The sequence below is a fragment of the Primulina tabacum genome, chromosome 16, assembly GCF_025594145.1.
Source record: "Primulina tabacum isolate GXHZ01 chromosome 16, ASM2559414v2, whole genome shotgun sequence".
NCBI classification, from domain to species: Eukaryota; Viridiplantae; Streptophyta; class Magnoliopsida; order Lamiales; family Gesneriaceae; genus Primulina; species Primulina tabacum.
In genome coordinates, this window is record NC_134565.1 from 30,803,411 (window position 1) to 30,825,223 (window position 21,813).

The window sequence follows — 21,813 nt, forward strand, 5'->3', positions numbered from 1 at the left end:
AATAAAGTCATCGATCATTTCTCTAAGTTCACTATGTATTTTTTTTTCATATACATCATAATGTTCACGAGAATTTCCTAGCCAACAGAAGATGCAACTCCTTCTTTCACAGCTTCTTCCTCGAACTTATGTACAAGTTGTACGACTGATATTTCGCTACCGTGAGTATCTTCTACATGTGATGGTCCTTCCCTTGAAACTGAGGAATTCTTTCATGTTTCTTAGTACGCTTTGGAGGCATTCTTGTCCTACAAGGCATGCCAAAATTTGTTTGCACATAAAAATTATGGGTGTGTCAGACACATGATCGTGTCAAATTTGTGATTAATACAATTTTTTTAGCTAAACGATGTGGTTATCATTTCGGTTGTTTCTTTTAACTTCCATCGGTGAGCCACAAAACTAAGAATTTAAAAGAGAAATATGATGAAATTTTGAGAAGAAATTCATGAACATCTAATTTAATTGTGGGGCCCTTAGCTCCTAATCGTTATTACAATGCAATCTGATTAGGGTTAACTAATTACAGCGAAAAACGAGTTTAAAATTTCTTTACAATGAGCCCAAAATATTTCTTCTATAACTTAAATACTAAAAATAGTATTTAATCTCAAATCATAAAACATGCCCACACGTAATCAAAACCAATCATATACAAACAACTCATATCCTCGGGACATGCCCCGGTATATAGATACATATACATATATACTGGGAACAAGACATAAACATAAAACCTCAGCCCAAGCTGTGGCTCCCTCCAGAAGTACCCTCTCCGGTCTCCTGATATCCTGGAGTACCTGCCATTGTCCACACACAAAGACAACAACAACCCCCCTTGGGGGTGAGCAAAGCTCCGTATGGAACAACCAATCATATATACCACAAGTATCTAAATAATGATATATGGTATGCAATGCATGTATGTCGTGGAGGTATCAGGTCAAATAGTCATCCACTGAGCACATGTCAAAATCAATCGAATCGCTATCAAATCAATGCTCGAGCTGGCACACCGGCCAATAAAGGATACTCGTATGATAGCGTCGGCAAAGCGCCATCAAGTCCCAAATCTCATATCCAATCATATGGGGCCACAATTGTCTATGCTTTACGGGTCATATAATACCGGCATAGCGATTGTGTTCACAAACCCCGGAATCCAATCAAATCATATCAGGGTATCCAAGGATCATAGCTCAATGTGCATGTCATGTATCGATGTATGCATAAAATGATGTGTGTTAACAAAACCTTTATTTTATACATCGATATCTTAATCTCAATGTCATGTATGCCACATCAATCAACAAATAAGGCATATAGACATATAATCTCATTCCAATCAATCAAATCAATCCGACATATATCATATAATACAGATACCTGTCGTATGTTACCCGGTCGCAACATACCTCAATTCTTCGTTCCAGTTGATGTAGCTTGAAGATATCAGTATAATAATTTATCTACATCAATAACATACTCATTTCAATTAATAACCTGATTCAAAATCAATAATATAAGTTCCAAATATCTTTTGAAACTTTGAAAATTCATATCAAATCAAAATCATAACATAATTCAATTCCGACTTCGAATACGAGTTTCTTGTCGGTTATTCTATCACATATAGGAATCTCGACTTCAAATACATGCTATTTCAGCACTTTCATATTTAGAGCTGCTGAAACTAGAAGAAATTTACCTCAAAAGGAAGCTCTCGACGCGATGATTCCGAATATATAATTTGTTTCAAGTTTGGACAACGTTTTGAGGTGATTTCGGACGATAGAAATCAATTCCTCTTGTTTCCCTTCGAAGCTTCAGAGGAAATGAAAGGATAGATATGGACAAATTCATCCTTATCACTCCTTAAATCGTGTGCTACAGAGGTATTCGCGCATATGCGCGACCTAACTCGCGCATATGCGCGACATGTTCTGCCCGCGCGCGCAGTTCTGCGCAGGTGCGCGCCTTGATCTGTCCGAAACACTATTTTAGGTTTCGAATTAGCAAAAATGGTAATCAGGAAAGTTGTAGATCTATGTCTTGGCTTTCATTTGCCACTGACCTCACTCAATTTGGATATCGGATGCGAGAGTTATGCTCATTATCCCAAACTGTGTCATTGTAGGAACTACAACGCACACGATACACTTCGGGATGATTTTGCCCATATTTCCAAATGGATTTGGACAAAACTCAAAACATGAAAGTTTTAGTATCATGTATTATCTTTCCAATGAAATTGGCCTCATGTCATTTGGACCAATACTCTGTTAATTATGCTAAAAACCGTAACATGTGTCACTTTTCTGTTTTGGTTCATCACATGTTCCAAATACAAATCAATTTCTAATATAATCTTTCATCCTCACCACCTATTTTCTCACTTTCATTGTCATGATATACATCATATACATAATCACATGACAATTTCATGAATTATCGATAATCAACATAAGATTTACGATAATACGATACACGGTCCTTACATTAATCATGCGGCTATAAATTGAAATATAAAGTTTACTAGAAAAGCTAGAGAAATATTACGAAATTGAAGAAATTATGCTACTGGAAATTGAAATAAGCGAACTAAAATTCAGAGATTTTGCATAAGATTGTTGCTGTAATTTTGTTGATGAATTTGTCGAGATTGCCATCTGGTGACTTATGTTGGTTTTTGTTCGAATCTTCTTAGCGGTTTGGCCACATTCTGTGATTATCGATAATAGATCGTGGATTAACTTCTTCGATCGCGCAAACCAACTAACAGGACAGGCTATAAAATTGGGTTTTACACATCTGATGTGCTTCTACTGTAGGCGGACTTTGCAGAATTTGAGCTTTACGGAGGCAACAATAATACTACGTTTTCCAATTTTGTAAAAGAGTGTCACCATAATTTTTGGTATATTGATTGTTCATAAATTATTATATTATTATGTATCTTAATTAGAACTTTAATATAAATATTTTTAACATGTCCTAAAAAACATTTAAATTTTTTAATCAAAATTATTATTCTAATAAATAATAAAATTTGACTTTTTGAAAAAATATTTATTTGTTGTTTAAAATTTTGATTAAAAAATTTATATATACTTTTTTGAATATCATTTTCTATTCTTTCTATTAATAACAGTCCTACTCAGCCAAGATAACGAACTAAATTTAATGACATAATATTGTTATCATCATTTGAGCTTTATCTCAAATAACATAAACATCTTATGTAATAATATTTAAAATTTAAATATATTCATTATATCATATCAATAATTTTACATATTTATTTAAAGATTAATATTTGTAATTTTAATTATTAATTAAATAAAATGATCAAACATATGAAATATTGGTGTAGAACAAAATCGAGAAGTAATATTTTTTAAAAAATAAAAAATCGAGAAGTAATAATATGTATAATAAAAATATAAATATAAAACAATACAAGTATAATAATGAATTATAGCTCCAAAGTCCAATCTCATCCGCTCTTCCTCGCCAGAGCCTTCATATTTCGTGCAACGTTACGAATTCTCTTGCTTCTGCAGTTCTGCTTGCTTCCGTCGGAAGGTTCTCCCACGTCTATCTACATACAGACAATAATCATAATATATGTGTGTGTGTGTGTATATTAAATTAAAAGTTGGGGAAGAAAGAGAAAAAGAAAGTGTGTAAGCAATAATTTATTCAATCATTTATCGTCGAACACCACTCAACATCGTTTGTCCAAGAAAACCACGAAGCCACCTGTTTACAAGGAATAAAATCGCCCGAGTTTCTTGCTAAAATTTGATTTTTTCGCGACCCTGTGAAATCATCTACTCTGTCTTATCCATATCTGTTGCTTTTGCTTTAAATTAGTTATTAAAGTACAGTATTCTACGTAGTTAAAATCGATTTTTTTAAAAAACCCTTTTCCAATTTACTTTTGTTTTAACGTGCCGTGCTTTGCTGTTTTTCCTATGTTGATTCATTGCAGGGTTCTTTGAAATTGTGAAAAAGGTTTGGGGTAGTTGGCAAAATATTCGGTGGATGTCTTGATATTTGTGCCCGTTTTCCATATTAGAAGATTCTGCGGTTAGTCGGCGGATATTGGAGTTTTGTTCTTTTGTTTTTTTTTGTTTCGGGTGTTGGGTTCGAGGAAACTGGTCGAATTTGCAGATCACTGAGTTTGGTTTCGAATTTTGGGCTTCAGTGAGGACTTGGTGGTTAGATTCCTGTTCTCTTGGTGAAATCGTTGGTGGGTTTAGGGTAATTTGGGTTGGGGTTCTGTTATTTGCTATAATCGCTTTGCTGATAGCATCTTTCTGGATTCTGCTGATTTTTCTATTTGAGTTGGTGGTTTTAAGCATAATACTTGGCCAATCTTTGTATGAAGGGGTAAAGTTGTGTTTAGCGACTCTTGTACCTTGTTCTAAGTGAAGTTTGATTCTTTGGTTATTGTAGCTGAAGTTATTAAATACTTTTGGTGGAAATGTCTTCATATACTGCAGAAGGTGTAGTTGAAGGGGGAAAACTTTTGATTCATATTGCCGAGAATGGGCACTCGTATGCGCTTGATTGTAATAGGTACACTATTGTTGAGACCGTGCAGAAATTTCTTGAATCAGTTTGTGGGATAATGTTCAATGATCAGCTTCTTTTGTGCTTGGACATGAAATTGGAACCTCAGCGCTCCCTCTCCACCTACAACCTCCCATCCAATGATCGAGAAGTATTTCTGTTTAATAAGGCAAGGATGCGGAGTAATTCACCATCCCCTGCAGCAGAGCAAGTTGACATTGCTGATATTCCCGATCCCCCGCTGCCATCATCATCTCACGACATTCATCCTTTGGATAATGCCTCAGATCCTGCATTAAAGGCTCTACCTTCCTACGAGAGACAGTTTAGGTATCATTTTCAGTGTGGACATGCTATTTTCAGTCGTACATTAGCTAAGATTGAGACATGTGAGAGGTGGTTGCAAGAGCAGAAGGTGCAAGAAAGGGCGTTGGAAATTGCCCGGGGTAATTTAGATCATTTCTATAAGATTGTACTTCAAAACTACCATGATTTCCTAAAATGTTACTCACAGCAGCACCGTAGCCATGTTAGCCTTCTGGTCAACTTCGGAAGGGATATCGAGAAATTGAGATCTATGAAACTTTTTCCTGCCTTGATGACTGCTAATAGAAAATGCTTACTGGATTTTGTGAAGGAAGAGAACCTGAGGAAAACGGTGGAAGACTGCAGCATTTCCCACAGACAGTTTGAGAACAAAGTGTCAGAATTTAAACAAGAGTTTGGAGATCTAAAGCTCAATAAAGAAATGTTATTTTCTGGCAAAGCTTCAGTTCATGTTAAAGACTTGGATTCGACTATAAAAGACCACCAGCGCTTTATAAATGAGCAGAAGAGCATAATGCAGACTCTAAGGTGTGTCTTTCTCCTCTCTCATATTAATTGTGTTCACCTTTTTTACTTATTTACAAATGCTGATTTTTAGAGGTTATAAGTTTGAATTTCTCTGAGTGAAAAAGTGTGAATTTAGGGGGGAAAAGTTATTTCTAACTGGCAAAGAAGCATTCCTTTCTACTTTTATCCTTGTCAGCACCCTTTGAAATCATGCCATGGTTTTTTAATTCCACTTAAAAGTAAGAAATTCATAATGCAATTGACTGAATATGTTATCAAGCATTATTCAATTTTGCTTGACTTGATTTCTTTTCTTGTAATAGAAAATTGAATTAATGTTTGAAAGCAGAGGCGAAGTTCTTCAATTGAGTCATTAATGGTAACTTGTTTTAAGAAGTGACAATGAAAAAACTGGCAGTAATTATAGCCGTGAATATTTTATATAGCCAGTATCCAATTGAAAACGTCAAGCAAGGGATGCGCATTTGCGTCTGTCAAATTTTCCCTTTAATCATCATACTGCACTCCGTTTTTGAAATGGAGATCATGTTTCTCACCTTCATGTTTACTTCGTGGTCAAAGTTGCTTGCCTAGGTTCTTGGGCAAGAAGAAGTTTAGCTTGGTCCTGGGAAACTGAACTCTATACGTTACTAAGAGCATTTCGATTCAAAAGTGTTTTAGAAAAAGTTTAGAAAATAACATTTGAGTAGTATTATGATGCTTGCTTAAGCTTTTGCAGTTTTTTAAGTGCTTGGAAAATATGAATTTATGGATTTGGAAAAGGCCAGAAGTTATATCATTTAGAGCTTTTGTATAATTTCCTTTTAAGAGTTTTTTTTGGAAAAAAGTGCTTTTGAACTAGTATATTCAAACATAAAGGCCTTATTTGTTATGTTTTCCTGTCACAGTTTTCCAGCACCTGAAACAAAATAAACACCATCATTCATCTTTCAAGTGTCAGACAATCATACCGACATTTCGATATGATGGTATGACCAAAGTTCCCAAATTACAATATAATCTCTCATTAATTTTTATAATTATAATATTAACTCTATTTTAATATAAATCAAATTGATTACAAAAAAGATTGTATAAGCACGAAAAGTGTGTGCAGGAGAACTGGTACTATATTGAGCCTCAGACCATCAGAACGACAATTGGTCTAATGGTATGGCCAAGTTCATTAATTACCGCAATGCCCCTCATCAATTTGTATAATTGTGATATTGACCCTATTTTAATGTAAATCAACATAATTACAAAAAACATAATTTGTATAATTATGATATATTTTTGACTAATTTTTCATTACTTCCAAAAACTATTGTATAGATATAATTAATTTGTATTATAACCCAAATATACTATTATAAAGTTAAAATAATTATATCCTACAATTTCTGCCATGATTTGACTTCTATATTAGTAATATTATTTGTCTGAGACACAGCCGGACATGCTATTAACTTTCTACGGTATTTTCACAGAATTTTTTCCCCAAAACGAAACGAAGCAAGCACGAAATTGCTTTTTAACTTTTAAAATAAATAGCTTCAAAATGCAGTATTAAACTAAACAATTTCTTAAGCCAAGCCCTTCTGATAAAATTTATCCTATTAAGTGTAGGCATTAATACTGCATCTAGATTATGGGAATCAGTAACATTTGATCTGCGGTATTGCAAATGGAGTTAACTGGAAATTTGATTAGAGAGAAATCTGAATGATCATTTATTTAAAAGTTTTTATAGATGTAAAACATTATTATGGATTGTCTTGAGCAGAGATAGACTATAAGACTTTTGGTTATTTCAGTGACTTGGTGCAGTGATGTGGTATCAAGTTGTGTTAAGAGGATGAGTCATGGTCTTTGTCAGTTCCCCTAGGTCTGGTTGATAACAGGCTATGGTATCATATACAGCAGATTCTAGCTATTCTAAGGCATCAAAATTTGCGTTCTTTGTTATTCTTAGAACTTTCAGACCCCATTATGTTAGTCTAAAGTATTTTTATGGTATGGAAGTTCAAACTTTAAAATCTTTTAATGTTTTCTGGCATATGCAACTGAATTTGATTCCTTAATTTTGAAATCAAGTTGTTGCATCGGAAACCTGCACTTCTTAGGTTGAAAAATATACCTGAACATGCAAAAATTAGAAAACGCTATTGGTTGCATATTAATGTTATTTTTAAATGTGCAACATGGCATCCTCAAGCAAAATCAGTTTTAAGAATATATACTTCAAGAGACGGTGGGATTAAGCCCATATTTTGTGGAGCAACAAACATGGTGGTTAGGATGCTAGGATTTAAAAGATTTGAATTGCATTACGTTGCTACTTACAACGCTTGATATATCAACAATCATTTGGTCCTATAATTGGTATTAAAGCCAATGATATGTATTCAATTATCATGAGCCATAAGTTGTGCATTTTTATGAAGGTGGCCATCACTGTATCCTTTTAAATATTTGAGTACACTGCAAGCACCAGTTTTATTTTTTGGTTGTTGGATCCTTCGCTATGGGTTCTAAATGAATAAATAAGCCTTTTATGTCGGATGATGTATTTCGTGTTCTTATGAATGACATTTAATCATCCAATTGCACTATCTATACTTTATAAGGATTTGGATGCTGAAAAAGAATAATGGTGGTAGCTTCTTTGAGCACCTTATTTTAATATTTTCATCTCAACTCTAATTCGATATCCACCCTGCTTGGGCGACATCTAACTCATTCAATCATGGTAACATTCAATATGGCAGGGGTCGTGTTGCCTGTGTTAAAATGAGTTTACAGCGGCCAAGCCTGTTTTAATTGCTGCTAAAGAGTTTAAATGCAGCTTTATATCTTACTGTTTATTTACCTTGACCCGTAAAAGTTTTTTATGCTATTGGAATCATGTAGCTGAATGTTATTTCTCTTACATTGTATGCTATGTATATGTGCTGCTCCTTCACATTATAGCTTGCTTGATGCGTGATCATTCTGTTAAAGTATCATGTCTGTTGGTGCAGTAAAGATGTAAACACGGTGAAGAAACTCGTTGATGACTCTATTTCTGGCCAATTTACGTCTTCGCTGCGTCCTCATGATGCTGTTTCAGCCCTAGGTCCTATGTATGATTGCCATGATAATAATTACCTTCCAAAGATGAAAGAATGTGATCATGCAATTTCAACTTTGCTTGGTTTCTGCCGGGATAAAAAAACTGAGCTGAACATATTTGTGCATAATTATATGCAAAAGATTGCATATATCCAGTACACCATCAAAGATGTGCGATACAAATTCTCCGTATTCCAGGAAGCTTTGAAGCGTCAGAATGATCAATTTGAGCCCTTAAAAGTGGTGCGTGGAGTTGGTCCTGCTTATAGGGCTTGCCTTGCAGAAATTGTGAGACGAAAAGCAGAGATGAAGATCTACATGGGCAAGGCTGGACAATTGGCAGAAAAACTTGCAACTGAGAGGGAATCAGAGGTTAGGAGACGCGAAGAATTTCTGAAAGTACATAGTGCATATATTCCCCGGGATATTTTAGCAACCATGGGATTGTATGACACTCCTAATCCATGTGATGTCAATGTAGCTCCTTTTGACTTTAATTTGCTTGATATAGAGCTTCCGGATGTCGACCGTTTTGCACCAGAGTCATTGTTAGGACTCTCTTCAAAGAGTGAGAAGAATGTGACTTCAAGGAGTTCATTATTGATGTCTGACGATGGCTCTCAATCTGCTGAAGTTGAAGGAAATGCAGTGAACTTCCAAGAGAAGTATGGTTCACAGGAGTTACTTGAGGAGACAGAGCTGGTGGAAATTGCAGGGACCAGCAAGATGGAAGTTGAGAATGCAAAACTGAAAGCTGAACTTGCTTCTAAAATTGCCTTCTTGTGCTCCATATGCACTGAGCTCGATTATGAATCACTTGGTGATAGTCAAATAGAGAGTTTATTGAAAAATGCTGCAGAGAAGACTTCTGAAGCTTTGCATTTGAAAGATGAGTATCAAAAACACCTGCAAACATTGCTAAAAATGAAGAAGATACAATGTGAGTCTTATGAGAAACGGATTCAGGAGTTGGAGCAAAGGTTGTCTGACCAGTATCTGGATAGGCATAAGCTTTCTGCTGATGAGAATGGTTCTAATTTTGCAGTTTCATCTGCAAATATTAATGATAACAAGTCAGAAGTATCAGGACTTGAAGGAATTCATATGACACGCTCAATGGGAGTAGTGTCTTGTGCATCCAGTCCATTAAAACCTCGGCTTCTCCCTGCAGAAGATAAGGCACAGGAAAGGATTGATGATAGTATGACTGATTCCTCTAGCACGATTAATCCAAATCCTCTGTTGGATTCGTCAATGCTCGATCTACATAGTGATAAAGGTCATCCATGTGACAAAAACAAGAAGGGAAATCTTTTGATAGATGAGGGCACGGAACTTGCCTCTAGTAATATGGCAGTTAGCATGTCACAGCCAACTGGTGTTCTATCCTGTGAAACAGTTGCTGAACCAGGTGTGGATGCTACAGAAAGTGATAACTTTGCGGTGGAATTACAAAATGCCTTAGCAGGGAAAGTGAAACAATTAGATAATGCAGAAACCAAAATCCAAGAATTGATGGATGAGGTTTCCAAGCTTGGAAGGGAGTTGGAGATCAGTCAGAAGCTACTTGATGAATCTCAGGTACTACCTACTTGAAAGTGATTTATTTTCTGAGCACGGGGCTGGGGTTTCTGCCAGATAGCATGCTATTTGATATACGTTTTGTCTGGAAACATTGATGTAAGAGTATGTACATAAATTGTAGGTTGTACTGTGTGGGTAAGTAATTGTATTATGTGGATACCTTAGTCGCCAAAAGATTTCTTTACTCAATGATACAATTCTTTGTTGCTCAGAAGTCCTTTAGGGTTTATCTAGTTTTAAATTTGTATTCCTGTCAGTTTCTTCTTGCCTGAATTCAGAAAAAAAGGCGCTATTTCCACAAACGTGGATGCAACCGTGTACTGCTATTCGTCATCCAATGCTGGTTTTTGTTGCAAACATCTTCAAATATATAACTAATTTCGATTACGTATTGATCTAATTGCAGATGAATTGTGCTCACTTAGAGAACTGTCTACATGAGGCAAGAGAGGAAGCTCAAACCCATCTATGTGCAGCTGATCGTAGGGCCTCAGAGTACAGCGCATTGCGTGGCTCTGCTGTCAAAATGCGTGGTCTTTTTGAAAGACTGAGAAGCTGTGTTTTGTCTGCTGGGGTAGCTGATTTTGTTGACTCATTGCGGTCTTTAGCTCAGTCTTTATCCAGGTAAGCACAAATGCTTTTTCTTTGTTGGACTTGATCCCTTTTTTTTTTTTACGTGGATTGCTTTTAGAATGTCGATTGTGTCCATTTCTGATACACCGTTTTAGCATTTGCTATGAAGCTATATGAATAATCCTTTTACATGTCTGGAGTTTCTTTTGGCATGCCTCTTAAAATAGCATGTTAATGGTTTGCATAATTTATAGATGAAATTTAATAAGATATTCCAGTAATTCAACTCAGAACCACCAAAGAGAACCCAAATCATCTTGTAACGGTTCTAAAACTGTATCTCAATTTCTCAATGCCCGTATCTTTGGGTTCAATTATCATGGTGGTTGGAGATGGATTGGAGATGGTGACATTGCTTATGAAGTTGCTGATGTTTGTTTGAATTCGTCCCAAATTTTCAGTTCTGCCCACAAAAGCGACGATGATAGCACTGCTGAGTTCCGGGAATGTATAAGGATATTGGCTGATAAAGTTGGTGTTTTGTCAAGACAACGGGCGGAATTACTCGACAGATACTCAAAAACCGAAGCAGCAAATGAGCAGCTTAACAAGGAGTTGGAAGAAAAAAAAGAGTTGGTCAACACTCTTTACACGAAACATCAACTTGAAAAGCAGGTGTTCTACATTATGACTCGTACCCATTCACTGTTTTTGGTGCACATCACCTTTTTCTTTTCATTTCATTACCTAGTGACCAAGATTGAAGGAATTACTCCCCCTTTTTACAGGCGAACAAAGAGAAGATATCATTTAATCGGTTAGAAGTCCATGAAATTGCTGCATTCATTCTCAACTCTTCCGGATACTACGAGGCCATCAATCGTAGCTCCCCTCATTATTATCTCTCAGCTGAATCAGTAGCCTTATTTTCTGATCATCTTACAAACCGTACAAGCTATATCGTAGGCCAGGTTGTACATATTGAACGACAGACAGTGAAACCACTACCTCCATCTACATCAGTTCAAGCTGACAGTGCTAGAGATCGGGTTGATATACTGACCCCCGAAACTGGAACCAACCGTTTGACATTTAATTCAGGTTCGACTTCAAATCCTTATGGTCTTCCTGTTGGATGTGAATACTTCGTAGTGACCATAGCCATGTTACCTGATACCACTATTCATCCGACGAATCCTTCCTGATCTTGGTTGCAAATGGCAGATATAGATGTGATGGAAGAAACTTGACGTGAATGTGTGTGTATATATTACATATTCAGCTGTACTATTAAAGGTGAATGATCTTTAGTGAGGATTTGACTTGGCCTTTCCTGTATAGATGAAAATCAATTTAATCCCCTCTTTGTACGTAAGATTTAGGATCGCTGTTCTAAAAATTGGCCTAGATGCTAGGCGACGGTTGACCTCCTAGAAAAGGTGCTAGCCGACTTGCCGCCTGGGCAGTCCTACGCGGTTAGGTTTTTTTTTTTTTTTTTTTTTTTGAAGTTTTTAGGGCTTTTATAGACTCTAAATCAAAGTTTTAACAAAAAATGTGATTTGTTAGCTTGTCCTAATACATCCTTTTGAGAAAACTCAACTATGGTGATTTTGCATACTACAAAGAGGAGTATAATAAGGATGATACTGAGTAATTTGAACAATGATTTAATATCTTAAAATAAAAAACTTATCTTATTTTTTTTACTAATAACTTGCGAATTAAAATTAGTAAGTGTTAGTGTTTAAATGATTACTTATAATTACTGATATAATGAGTATATTAAATTATTATATAATTTTTTATAATATTTTATATTTTATTCAAATAAGGATCGATTAAAATTTTTTACTAATAAAAAAAAATAAAAATATACATTTAAATAATATTTATTATTTATCAAAATTTTAAACAATAAATAAATCTTTTTAAAAAAACATAGGTAATAATTTTCAAAAAATAAAAAATTTATTTATTAGATGAAAACTTTGATTAAAAATTCTGATTATTTTTTGAATATTTTAAAAAATGTTTATATTAAATTTTAATTAAATAATAATGATGATAATGTATGAATAATAATATCATGAGAGGAATCTTTTAACCGACTCGATTCATGGAAAATATTTTTTTAAACCAAAATTATTATTTTTTATTATATTTTCAAGGTGAAAGAGTGATCTCATTAATATATTAAGCTGAAAGAGTGGATGCCGCCAAAACATAGTGCCAGAAACAACTGAGCTCACCCATGCAACATTCATAATAAGATGTAAAGTTGCAAACAATTCAAAGATCAATAATAATGTTGAGAGATTCTTTAATCTTCTGTGGAAAAGTTAAAACCCTTGAAAGGAAATACAAAGTTATGTAGATTAGTACATCAAGAAGGTATTAGGTTTTAGTTTGATCGGTTGACTTTGAGATAAGGCAGAGCTCCAAGGACATTGTTATAGTCGCTGCGATTAACTTGCACCTGTAAATAAGACACAAGTGGTGTAAGAGAGGATATTCAAAGCCAGAAAAAGAGAAGTATATTAATGAGGAAGATTGAATTGATTTGTTGAGTCATCCTCCATTTTCTCACTAAAACAACGTCCCTATGGGAATGGATGCTTGTTTCGAGTGAACATAAAGGTAATTTACATGGTTGATGCAAACAACATTTCAACCCCACCAAAAACCAGCACAAAGAGTAAAAATGAGTAAATCACCCAGGCAGGATAGCAGATCAGCGATGATCTACCAAGTCGCATTAGTTGGGTCGTGGAGGTTTTATTTTACGAAGGCCTGTACACATCTCAAAGACCATGTGTAAAAGAATGTTAACCCAGCCACCATATGACAACCATATAAAAGAAATGCTTGATTAGCATAAAGACTACATATTTGAGCAAAAAAATTGACAGCACTTGATCTCAGCATTCATAAGAATGTAGTGAAACTAATTCGACATCAAGAGCATCCCAGTTGTGAAAAGACAAGTCCAGATATTGCACAAGGATCTACAAATTATTTGAGAAGGGTTTTTGCTTTATCGTCATTTCAGTGTCTTGTTTTCCTGATTAGCAATGTTTGTTGCATTGCACCATACAAGTGACATCTTCATGAAGAGAGGTGAAGATCAAAACGGCGAATCAAAAGTGCCATAACAACCTCTGTGGTCTGTATTTTTTGCCACAAGAACTCAAATAGCAATTTTGTTGAAGCTCATTTTTCAATCTATAAGCTGGTTTCACCACTTTGTTCCAATCACACAAGTTCTCATATAGGTGAACAAAATAATAATTACAATCAAACAACCCCTATTGGGAAGCCATAACTGTACCCATTGTACTTATCCTATTTGGTTGCTGTCTATGTGGCTGGCGCAATAATCAAAATATGGTTGATTGAATTGCACTGTGTCTAAAAGATTACCATTGGATACAGTTTTTGGTTCAACAACATGTACGTGGTCCCATAATTGTTATTTAAGGTCACATGTGTGGCTTGAATGAGTAAAATGTTCGAGAAATGAGTAGGCAAGAATGAGCAAATTTCATATTTGTTTATAAAACTTTGCTCAAATTACTAGTCTCGAGTGATTCGCCATATATGCTATCAGTATGTGTATCCCAAAGCTTCTATTCAGCAAGTCAAACACTGAAGCCGTAATTTATTCTTCGTTCTAAATTGGGCAGAGTTTATTTTAGCGTCTGGAACCGATCCAAATTTGAGTAATACTACATTTTCACTTACAAGATATAAGCGAATCCACCCACACTAAAGAGAAACATGGGAATTACTTCATTGCTTCCAAATTTACACCAACCGAACACACAAAATTGCACAGACCACAAAACCTCCGCTGTTCCCAATTCGCAATACAAACCTTTCAATAGCATGTCTGTCGTATGCCAGCATGCTAATATACAGAAGTTTGTCCAAACACATCTATGTACAGTAAATGCATTAATGCATCAAAAGAGGAAAATGTATGATTTTTAAGGATCATAGATAAATTTATACTGCAGATAAGCTCATATGCAATTTTATTTTCGAAATTTTAATGATCCGGGTCAAATGTTAAAACCCAATTCAATCTAACCCATTTTCAATGTCTATCACTACGATATCGGAGTATAAACCACTTCATATCATCTTTTACAGCTGCACCAGCTAGTAAAAGTAAATAACGAGAGCACAAGAATAAAGAAATCATTGAGCAACCAAAAGCTTAAGTCTTGAAAATAAAGGGAAAAGATTAAATGAAACAATTGTATAAAGTCAAACCATTTTGGAGAGTCTCAATTTTCTCTTATTATTCTTCTTCGCGAGCAAATGCTGCTTCCCTGCTCTTCTCCTCATTATCTTCCCACTACCCGAAACTCGAAATCTCTTAGCAGAAGCCTTAAGTACCCAATCAAAAATCAGCAAACAACGAAATTGACAACAACAACAAAAACCCAAATCACAAAATAAAGACGCATAAACACTGAAATTCAATAAAAACATGCTATATACTAACAACTGATAAAGTCTTACCTTGTGGGTCTTCATTTTGTAGCCTTTGGTGCATACCACTGTCATTGACCGTGAATTTCTGCAAAAGGGTGCGGAAACCTGGTCACGAACAAGTGGTTGAAGCCCAGAAATAGAGTGCGAAGAACTGAGCTTGCGAATTGGGGTTCGTTTCTTGGTGAATGGCGTGAATTGAACAGTTGTGTATCGGACTTCTGGACGTTTGTTACAAATTCGTAATCCAAAAGAAAAACTACAAGTAGCCATTGCTGCAGTAGCCATAGATTTTAAAGAATTTTTGAAAGAATTTTCGTGCGATTACGAAATTACGAGGTTTTTTGTCATTTGGATAGATGATCTTGGCCGCTTACCCTTTACGATTGGGAGCCACAAATGTCTGGAAAAAAACATAAAATAATAATAATAATAAAGTTCGATAAATGGGGGAGATAAATTGGCATATATTCTTGTTTTTCCTTCAAGATTTTGTAATAAAAACATACGCCAAATCAATCTTTACATTATGGGTTTTTTTTATTAATTTAAAATTATCCACCTCACTCCACTAATATTGTATTTTTATATTGTCTTTTATTTTTTTGTATTTTTATGTTGTGATTCAAAATTTAACTAATAATAATAGCTTAATAGAAAATAAATAATGTAAATTTAGGAATACAATGAAAATATTATAATTCAGCGTAAGTTTATCGATACTATATGCTAAAGTTAAATCTCTTATTGATGTATTTGTGAAAGACTATTATTTTTATTTTCCTTAATTTTCTCAATTCAATCCTCTCATATCTCTAATTTTTCAATCACCCAACCAAATAATACAAAATATTTAATAATTACCATATATTATAAATATTTATATTTTTATTCGAATTAAATTAATTATTAAAAACTATAATAAAAAATAATAATAATATATTTATAAATATACTTTCACGCCGTGTGAGTTGGATTCGGTCTTAGTAGAGTGAAGTGGAGCATATGTGACATGTGACGTAGCCATTTTGACTCTAATCCGTGCTTATGAAGCACCGATCAAAATTATTTATTTTGAAATATTTTTGAAATATAAATTTATTATTAAAAAAAACCCTTACATTATCTACATACTCTTTATTTTAAGCTTTTCATAGTTGATAATATTTTATTATTATACTACATTGTATTATTAAATGTTATCTTTTAAAAAAATTATTTAACATAAAATGATTTCTTTAAGCATTTGATATCTTAGGAATTAATAACTATTAGAACAGTTAACGTGATTTCATCCATTTTAATTAAAGTAGGTCTCTTATGAGACGGTTTCACGAATCTTTATCTGTGAGACGGGTCAACCCTATCGATATTCACAATAAAAAGTAATATTCTTAGTATAAAAAGTAATATTTTTTCAGATCCAAATAAGAGATCGTCTCACAAAATACGACTCGTGAGACCGTCTCACCTCAGTTTTTGCTATTTAATTGTTTTGTTTAAATCAAAAATACGTTAACTTATTTTTAATTAAATAAGCATGAAATTCAACATCCATTATTTTTAATATTATATCCGACAAATAAAAAAATCGTTAATTAATAAAATTTTGAATAATTAACGATAGACCAGTCAAATTAACAAGCATTGAATAATTAATATGATTCCGCCCACTGTAATCGTTTTGCTCATCGATAATATAATAAAGAAGAAAAAGCGTGTGGGTCCAGGGACTGAAATGAAATTTATGCTTATTGTTGGGTCTTTCTGTATAATTTACAGGTTGAGTTCCAATGATTAAATTTTTTTTTTGAATTTAGTTGATTTTGTTGGTAACTTGGTATGAATAATATGAGTAGGTCTCTTGTGAGACGGTCTCATCAATTTTTATCTATGAGACGGATCAATCCTACCGATATTCATAATAAAAAATAATACTCTCAGCGTAAAAAGTAATACTTTTTCATGGATTACCCAAATAAGATATCTGTCTCACAAAATACAATCCGTGAGACCGTCTCACACAAGTTTTTGCCAAGAGTATATATTTTTGGTGTGAACTAAATTATTTCGAGTGGACAAAAGGAATTTATCGACCCCATCTGATTACTTTTTTAAAAAAAATCATTTAATGTTATTTGTTTAAATAAATAAATTATAAATAGTTTAAATTTATAAAAATCAGCGAATCCATAAAAAATTAGGTAGTTCTGTGGTTCTAAATTTCTAATTGTCATTTTTTGTTTGGTAGGATTTTTCGTCATTTTTTTGACTGAAATTAATGTGGGCTTTGATTTTCATGGTGGGTTGGGGGCTGTTGAAATTATATATTTTTTTAAAATAAAAAATTTTGTAAATGTAATCTCCAAATCAAGGTAATTTCTAAATTTCCTACACCAAAAATATTAACCCTATTTTTTTACATAAATATTGTTGTTACTTATTTCTTCAATTTTTCCAATCCTTCATAAATCTACAATAGTTACATATATAAAGTGGTGTATAAGTGTATTCATTGCTGAGATTTGTAATTTTTTTTTTAAATAAGAGACTTTTGTGGAGTTATAGATTTCTATTGAGCTCGACAGAATCTCACGTATTTATAAAGATTTTAAATGAATTTTATAGATTTATTATGCATATTTTTTTATTGACTTTTGTAAATTTTTACATAAAATCCTATAGATTTTGTAATTTTTTATTCTTATTTTTATATTTGAACTATATAAGTATTTTTTACTTATCGATGTAATTTATGAAAAAACGATAAATAAGTCAAAAATAAATTTATTGTAATTAAACATTAATTATTCAAACCAATTCAACATATTTATTAAATTAATCAACCTTTTTTAAGATAGATAACAATAATTTTCAAAATTAAAATAATTTTACGCAAATTTTTTTATAAAAATTTATCAGTTTTGTTTTTGACTATATATTTAAAAACAAAATAAATAAAATAATTATTTTGAACCTGAAAATAGAAAATAAATACGTTAAAATATTTGCAATAAGAATAACTTAATAAGTTTTTAATATATTTAATTTTATATAATTATCTCTATATGCGTGTTCATAAATTTTAAAAAATACATTATGTATCGATTAATCACACACACAACACACACACACACACATATATATAATCGAGTATATAAATTTTTTTTATTCACTGTGATATGCATTAGTTTTGAGTTATAATCAAAATTAAGATGAAGATTAAGTAAAATTATAAAATTAATTAAACATCAAATGTTATACAATAATTAATTTAAAAACTAAATTTTATTCATTAAAAATCGCATCTAGACATTTTATAGTTGTATCTTAGGTTTTAATTTTTATACTTAATAGAATTTCATCAAATCATTAAAAATATATTGACATTTGAATATATCTAAACTTTGAATACCACGTAATATTTTAAAACTCTGCAAAAATTTTACATTGAATATCACTATATTTTTATAAAATATACAGAAGTCTAAATCAAATATTAACATTTAAACTATGCAAAAGTCAATAAAATCATCGAACCAATACACACTAAATATAGAACTTTTAAAAGCTTGTAATATTTTATTTATGGCAACAAATAAAAATGGAGGAATTTTCCGCAGAAGCGCGTTTATCCAAATTTTAATGGGTCAACCTAAGAAGTGGAATCGCAGCCTGCTGGGGGCGATTGGAAAAAGTCAGTCGACAAGGTTGATTTTAATAATTATCTCACAACACACGTTGATGGGTTTGTTGTATGCTTTCCCGAGCTATAATATATTCGTTCACACTGCTACAATTGAATTTTAAAGTGTTCGAATTCGACTCGAGTTTGGCTCGACTTGGATTTCAAATTCGATCTATCCAAGTTTTATATGAATCTTGATTTAACAAAGCGAAAGATATACTGAATTTTTTAGTTTGAAAATAAGAATTTCCTAACGAAATTTCAAAATTGCAGTTCCTATCACCTAACAACAACATGGTTAATTAACACTCTAGCAATTTTGTGTTTTATTTTTAGAATAAGTCTCTTGTGAGATGATTTCACGAATCTTTATTTGTGAGACGGGTCAACCCTACCGACATTCACAATAGAATATAATACGACATGTGAGATCATCTCACACAAGTTTTTCTGTTATTTTAACATGGATTTATCATCCTTTAATTAATTGTTTGTGACCAACCACGTTATTGCCTATAAATTCACTCCTATGATGCTAAAAACATCCATCTCTCTTTTTCTCTGAACTGATCCTCTTCAAATTCTTGCAGTAAATTAAATCAAAAGCCATCTGTGTTGGGATTCAGTAGAAATGGTGAATATCCGTGCCGCCCATGTCGTGCCGCCGGCGGAGCCGACCCCGAACGAGGTTATGTATCTGAATGCATGTGATCAAATTAAAGATATAACACACACTCCTACCATCTACTTCTATAAACATTCCGCGGCCTTGGAGGCTGTAAATGTCATATCTAGGCTCAAAGATTCACTCAGCAGAGCCTTGGTGCTGTTTTACCCGATCGCAGGGCGGCTGAACTGGGCGGATGAAGGTGGCAGCCGGGTAGAGCTTCACTGCAATGGGAAGGGAGTCCTCATTTTTGAAGCTGAGTCCGACGCTAAAGTTGAGGATTTCGGGGATTTCACGCCAAATGCTGAAATCCAGGCCCTGATTCCTTCCATGGATTACACTACTCCGATCGATCAGATCCCGATGGTTATTGTTCAGTTGACAAGGTTCAAATGCGGAGGAGTTAGCATTGGCATGGGGATTTCCCACGTCATGGCGGATGGTCCAAGTGCTCTTCATTTTGTCAATGAATGGACCAAATTCGCTCGCGGCGAAGCCGCCGGGCCTAATGTTCCACCGTTTCTTGATCGGAAAATATTGGATACCGAAAAACCATTGAATTTTAAATTTGACCCGGCGGTGCTGCGTCCCCCGCCTACTTTAATCGGCCAAGAAGACAGCATGGAACAGAGAAAAAAGCCAATCACAGTTGCTTTTCTCAATCTCAGCAGATTACAAATCGAGAAACTCCGCAACAGAGCCAACATGGATTTCGATGCAGAAAAGAACGGGAGCAGCCGTGGCTACAGCAGATTCGAGGCAGTAGCAGCCCACATATGGCGTTGCACAAGCAAAGCACGCGGCCACATCCCTGAGCAGCAAACAAGCCTACACTTTCCCGCGGATTTCCGCAACAAAATGAATCCACCCCTTCCAAAAAGCTACTTCGGCAACGCCCTGATCCGAGTCGAGGCCACGGATAATTCAGGAAACTTACTGCTAAACTCCCTCGGCATGGCTTCCAGGAAAATACGGGAGGCCGTAGGGAAAGTGACTGAGGAAACAGTTAGAGCATATTTAGATTTTTTGAAGGGATTACCGGATGTGGGTCGATTCAGATCCTTGGACAACAACGGGAGGCCAAAGGGAGATTTTTACGGCAATCCGAATCTGGCGATTATAAGCTGGACTGCGCTGCCGCTCTACGGGGCAGATTTCGGGTGGGGAAAGGAGATTCATTTGGGGCCTGGAATGATGGGATTTGATGGGAAAACATTCATAATTCCTGGACAGAATGGAGATGGTTCGTTTAATGTTGCAATATGGCTGCAGGAAGAACACATGCCAGCTTTCAAGAAATGGTTCTACGATGATATTTGATCATCATCAACTTCTATTCTAAGCTATAACATGGAAGTTTCTCAAGTGATTCAATTTGTTTATGTATCAAATTCAATAACTTTTCAGTTTGTTTGGTTTTATTGTGTGTATATACACGCATTATACATACACGTTAATGTATTAATGAAATTAAACTATCAGGTTTGAAAGCATGAATATATCAGTTTCTTGCCATATCTGTTTAAATAATAATGTCATGTTCATTTTTTTTTACAAAAATAAAGATATAATATATATATATATATATATAATTTCAGGATTTTATATGTTTTACTTTACTGAGTTGTAATAAATTTTGTTTTTGATTTTTTTGAAATCAGTACAACTCAAGTGTGATCTCATTAAATTGCCATTGCCAAGTCTTGTGGAGTTATTGACAAGTTTGATTTTTTTCTTGTAGTGAGTTATTGACAACGTTCAACGTGTTTACATATTCACACTTGAGTAGATCGAGACAAACTCATGTATTTTTATTCACGAGACGAGTCAGTCATGTTCATATTTACAATAAAAACTAATATTTTTGACATAAAAAATAATATTTTTCATAAGTGGCCTAAATTGACGATTCCTATCACAAAATTGATGTGTGAGATTGTGTCACAAGATTTTGTATGTTCATATATATTATATGCTCCCATTGCGTGTATAATAATTATATTTTTTTAAAAAAAGTATATTGTAATAGTCATCTACATGTAGTACTAAAAAAATCAAAATTACATGGAAAAAAAATTCATAATCATAACCGGAGGACTAGCTTCTATCAATAATTTTCATGCGCGAATTAGGATTAATCTACTTCAAGGTGAAAATGATTAAATTAATAAAAATCATTCACTTGTTCTGAATCTGATGCTCCATTTATATACATAGGGAGACCAATCGAACTCTCTTTCGTGCCGAATTTGATAAAATATAGTTTCATTTAAGTCAA

The 21,813-nt window shown here is 33.8% G+C and overlaps 3 protein-coding genes across 3 annotated transcripts; 2 read left to right on the forward strand and 1 right to left on the reverse strand.

Moving 5' to 3' along the window:
• The first annotated feature begins 3,470 nt into the window (after positions 1-3,470).
• On the forward strand, positions 3,471-12,043 carry LOC142529597 (autophagy-related protein 11-like). Its single transcript, XM_075635164.1, has 6 exons — positions 3,471-3,585; positions 3,995-5,433; positions 8,436-10,107; positions 10,517-10,734; positions 11,145-11,358; positions 11,472-12,043. Exons 2-6 carry the CDS (start codon positions 4,490-4,492, stop codon positions 11,886-11,888), a joined length of 3,465 nt encoding a protein of 1,154 aa, XP_075491279.1. The 5' UTR covers positions 3,471-3,585; positions 3,995-4,489; the 3' UTR covers positions 11,889-12,043.
• Positions 12,044-12,930: 887 nt separating this feature from the next.
• On the reverse strand, positions 12,931-15,569 carry LOC142529528 (large ribosomal subunit protein bL35c). Its single transcript, XM_075635076.1, has 3 exons — positions 15,211-15,569; positions 14,959-15,075; positions 12,931-13,159 (listed from the first exon to the last, which is right to left on the reverse strand). Exons 1-3 carry the CDS (start codon positions 15,466-15,468, stop codon positions 13,085-13,087), a joined length of 450 nt encoding a protein of 149 aa, XP_075491191.1. The 5' UTR covers positions 15,469-15,569; the 3' UTR covers positions 12,931-13,084.
• A 3,833-nt stretch (positions 15,570-19,402) lies between these two features.
• Positions 19,403-21,050, forward strand: LOC142529842 (spermidine hydroxycinnamoyl transferase-like). Its single transcript, XM_075635499.1, has one exon. The coding sequence runs from the start codon at positions 19,500-19,502 to the stop codon at positions 20,853-20,855; it is 1,356 nt and encodes a 451-aa protein (XP_075491614.1). The 5' UTR covers positions 19,403-19,499; the 3' UTR covers positions 20,856-21,050.
• The last annotated feature ends 763 nt before the right edge of the window (positions 21,051-21,813 follow it).

What these genes read in the sequence shown, in the direction of transcription:
- LOC142529597 (XM_075635164.1), top strand. Translation starts at nt 4,490, where the DNA reads ATGTCTTCATATACTGCAGAAGGTGTAGTTGAAGGGGGAAAACTTTTG. An exon ending in TTAGCTCAGTCTTTATCCAG is followed by an intron (nt 10,735 to 11,144) that starts GTAAGCACAAAT and finishes CCAAATTTTCAG; the next exon opens with TTCTGCCCACAAAAGCGACG. An exon ending in AACATCAACTTGAAAAGCAG is followed by an intron (nt 11,359 to 11,471) that starts GTGTTCTACATT and finishes CCCTTTTTACAG; the next exon opens with GCGAACAAAGAGAAGATATC.
- LOC142529528 (XM_075635076.1), bottom strand. Translation starts at nt 15,468, where the DNA reads ATGGCTACTGCAGCAATGGCTACTTGTAGTTTTTCTTTTGGATTACGA. An exon ending in ACAAAATGAAGACCCACAAG is followed by an intron (nt 15,076 to 15,210) that starts GTAAGACTTTAT and finishes TGGGTACTTAAG; the next exon opens with GCTTCTGCTAAGAGATTTCG. An exon ending in AATTGAGACTCTCCAAAATG is followed by an intron (nt 13,160 to 14,958) that starts GTTTGACTTTAT and finishes TCTTATTTACAG; the next exon opens with GTGCAAGTTAATCGCAGCGA.
- LOC142529842 (XM_075635499.1), top strand. Translation starts at nt 19,500, where the DNA reads ATGGTGAATATCCGTGCCGCCCATGTCGTGCCGCCGGCGGAGCCGACC.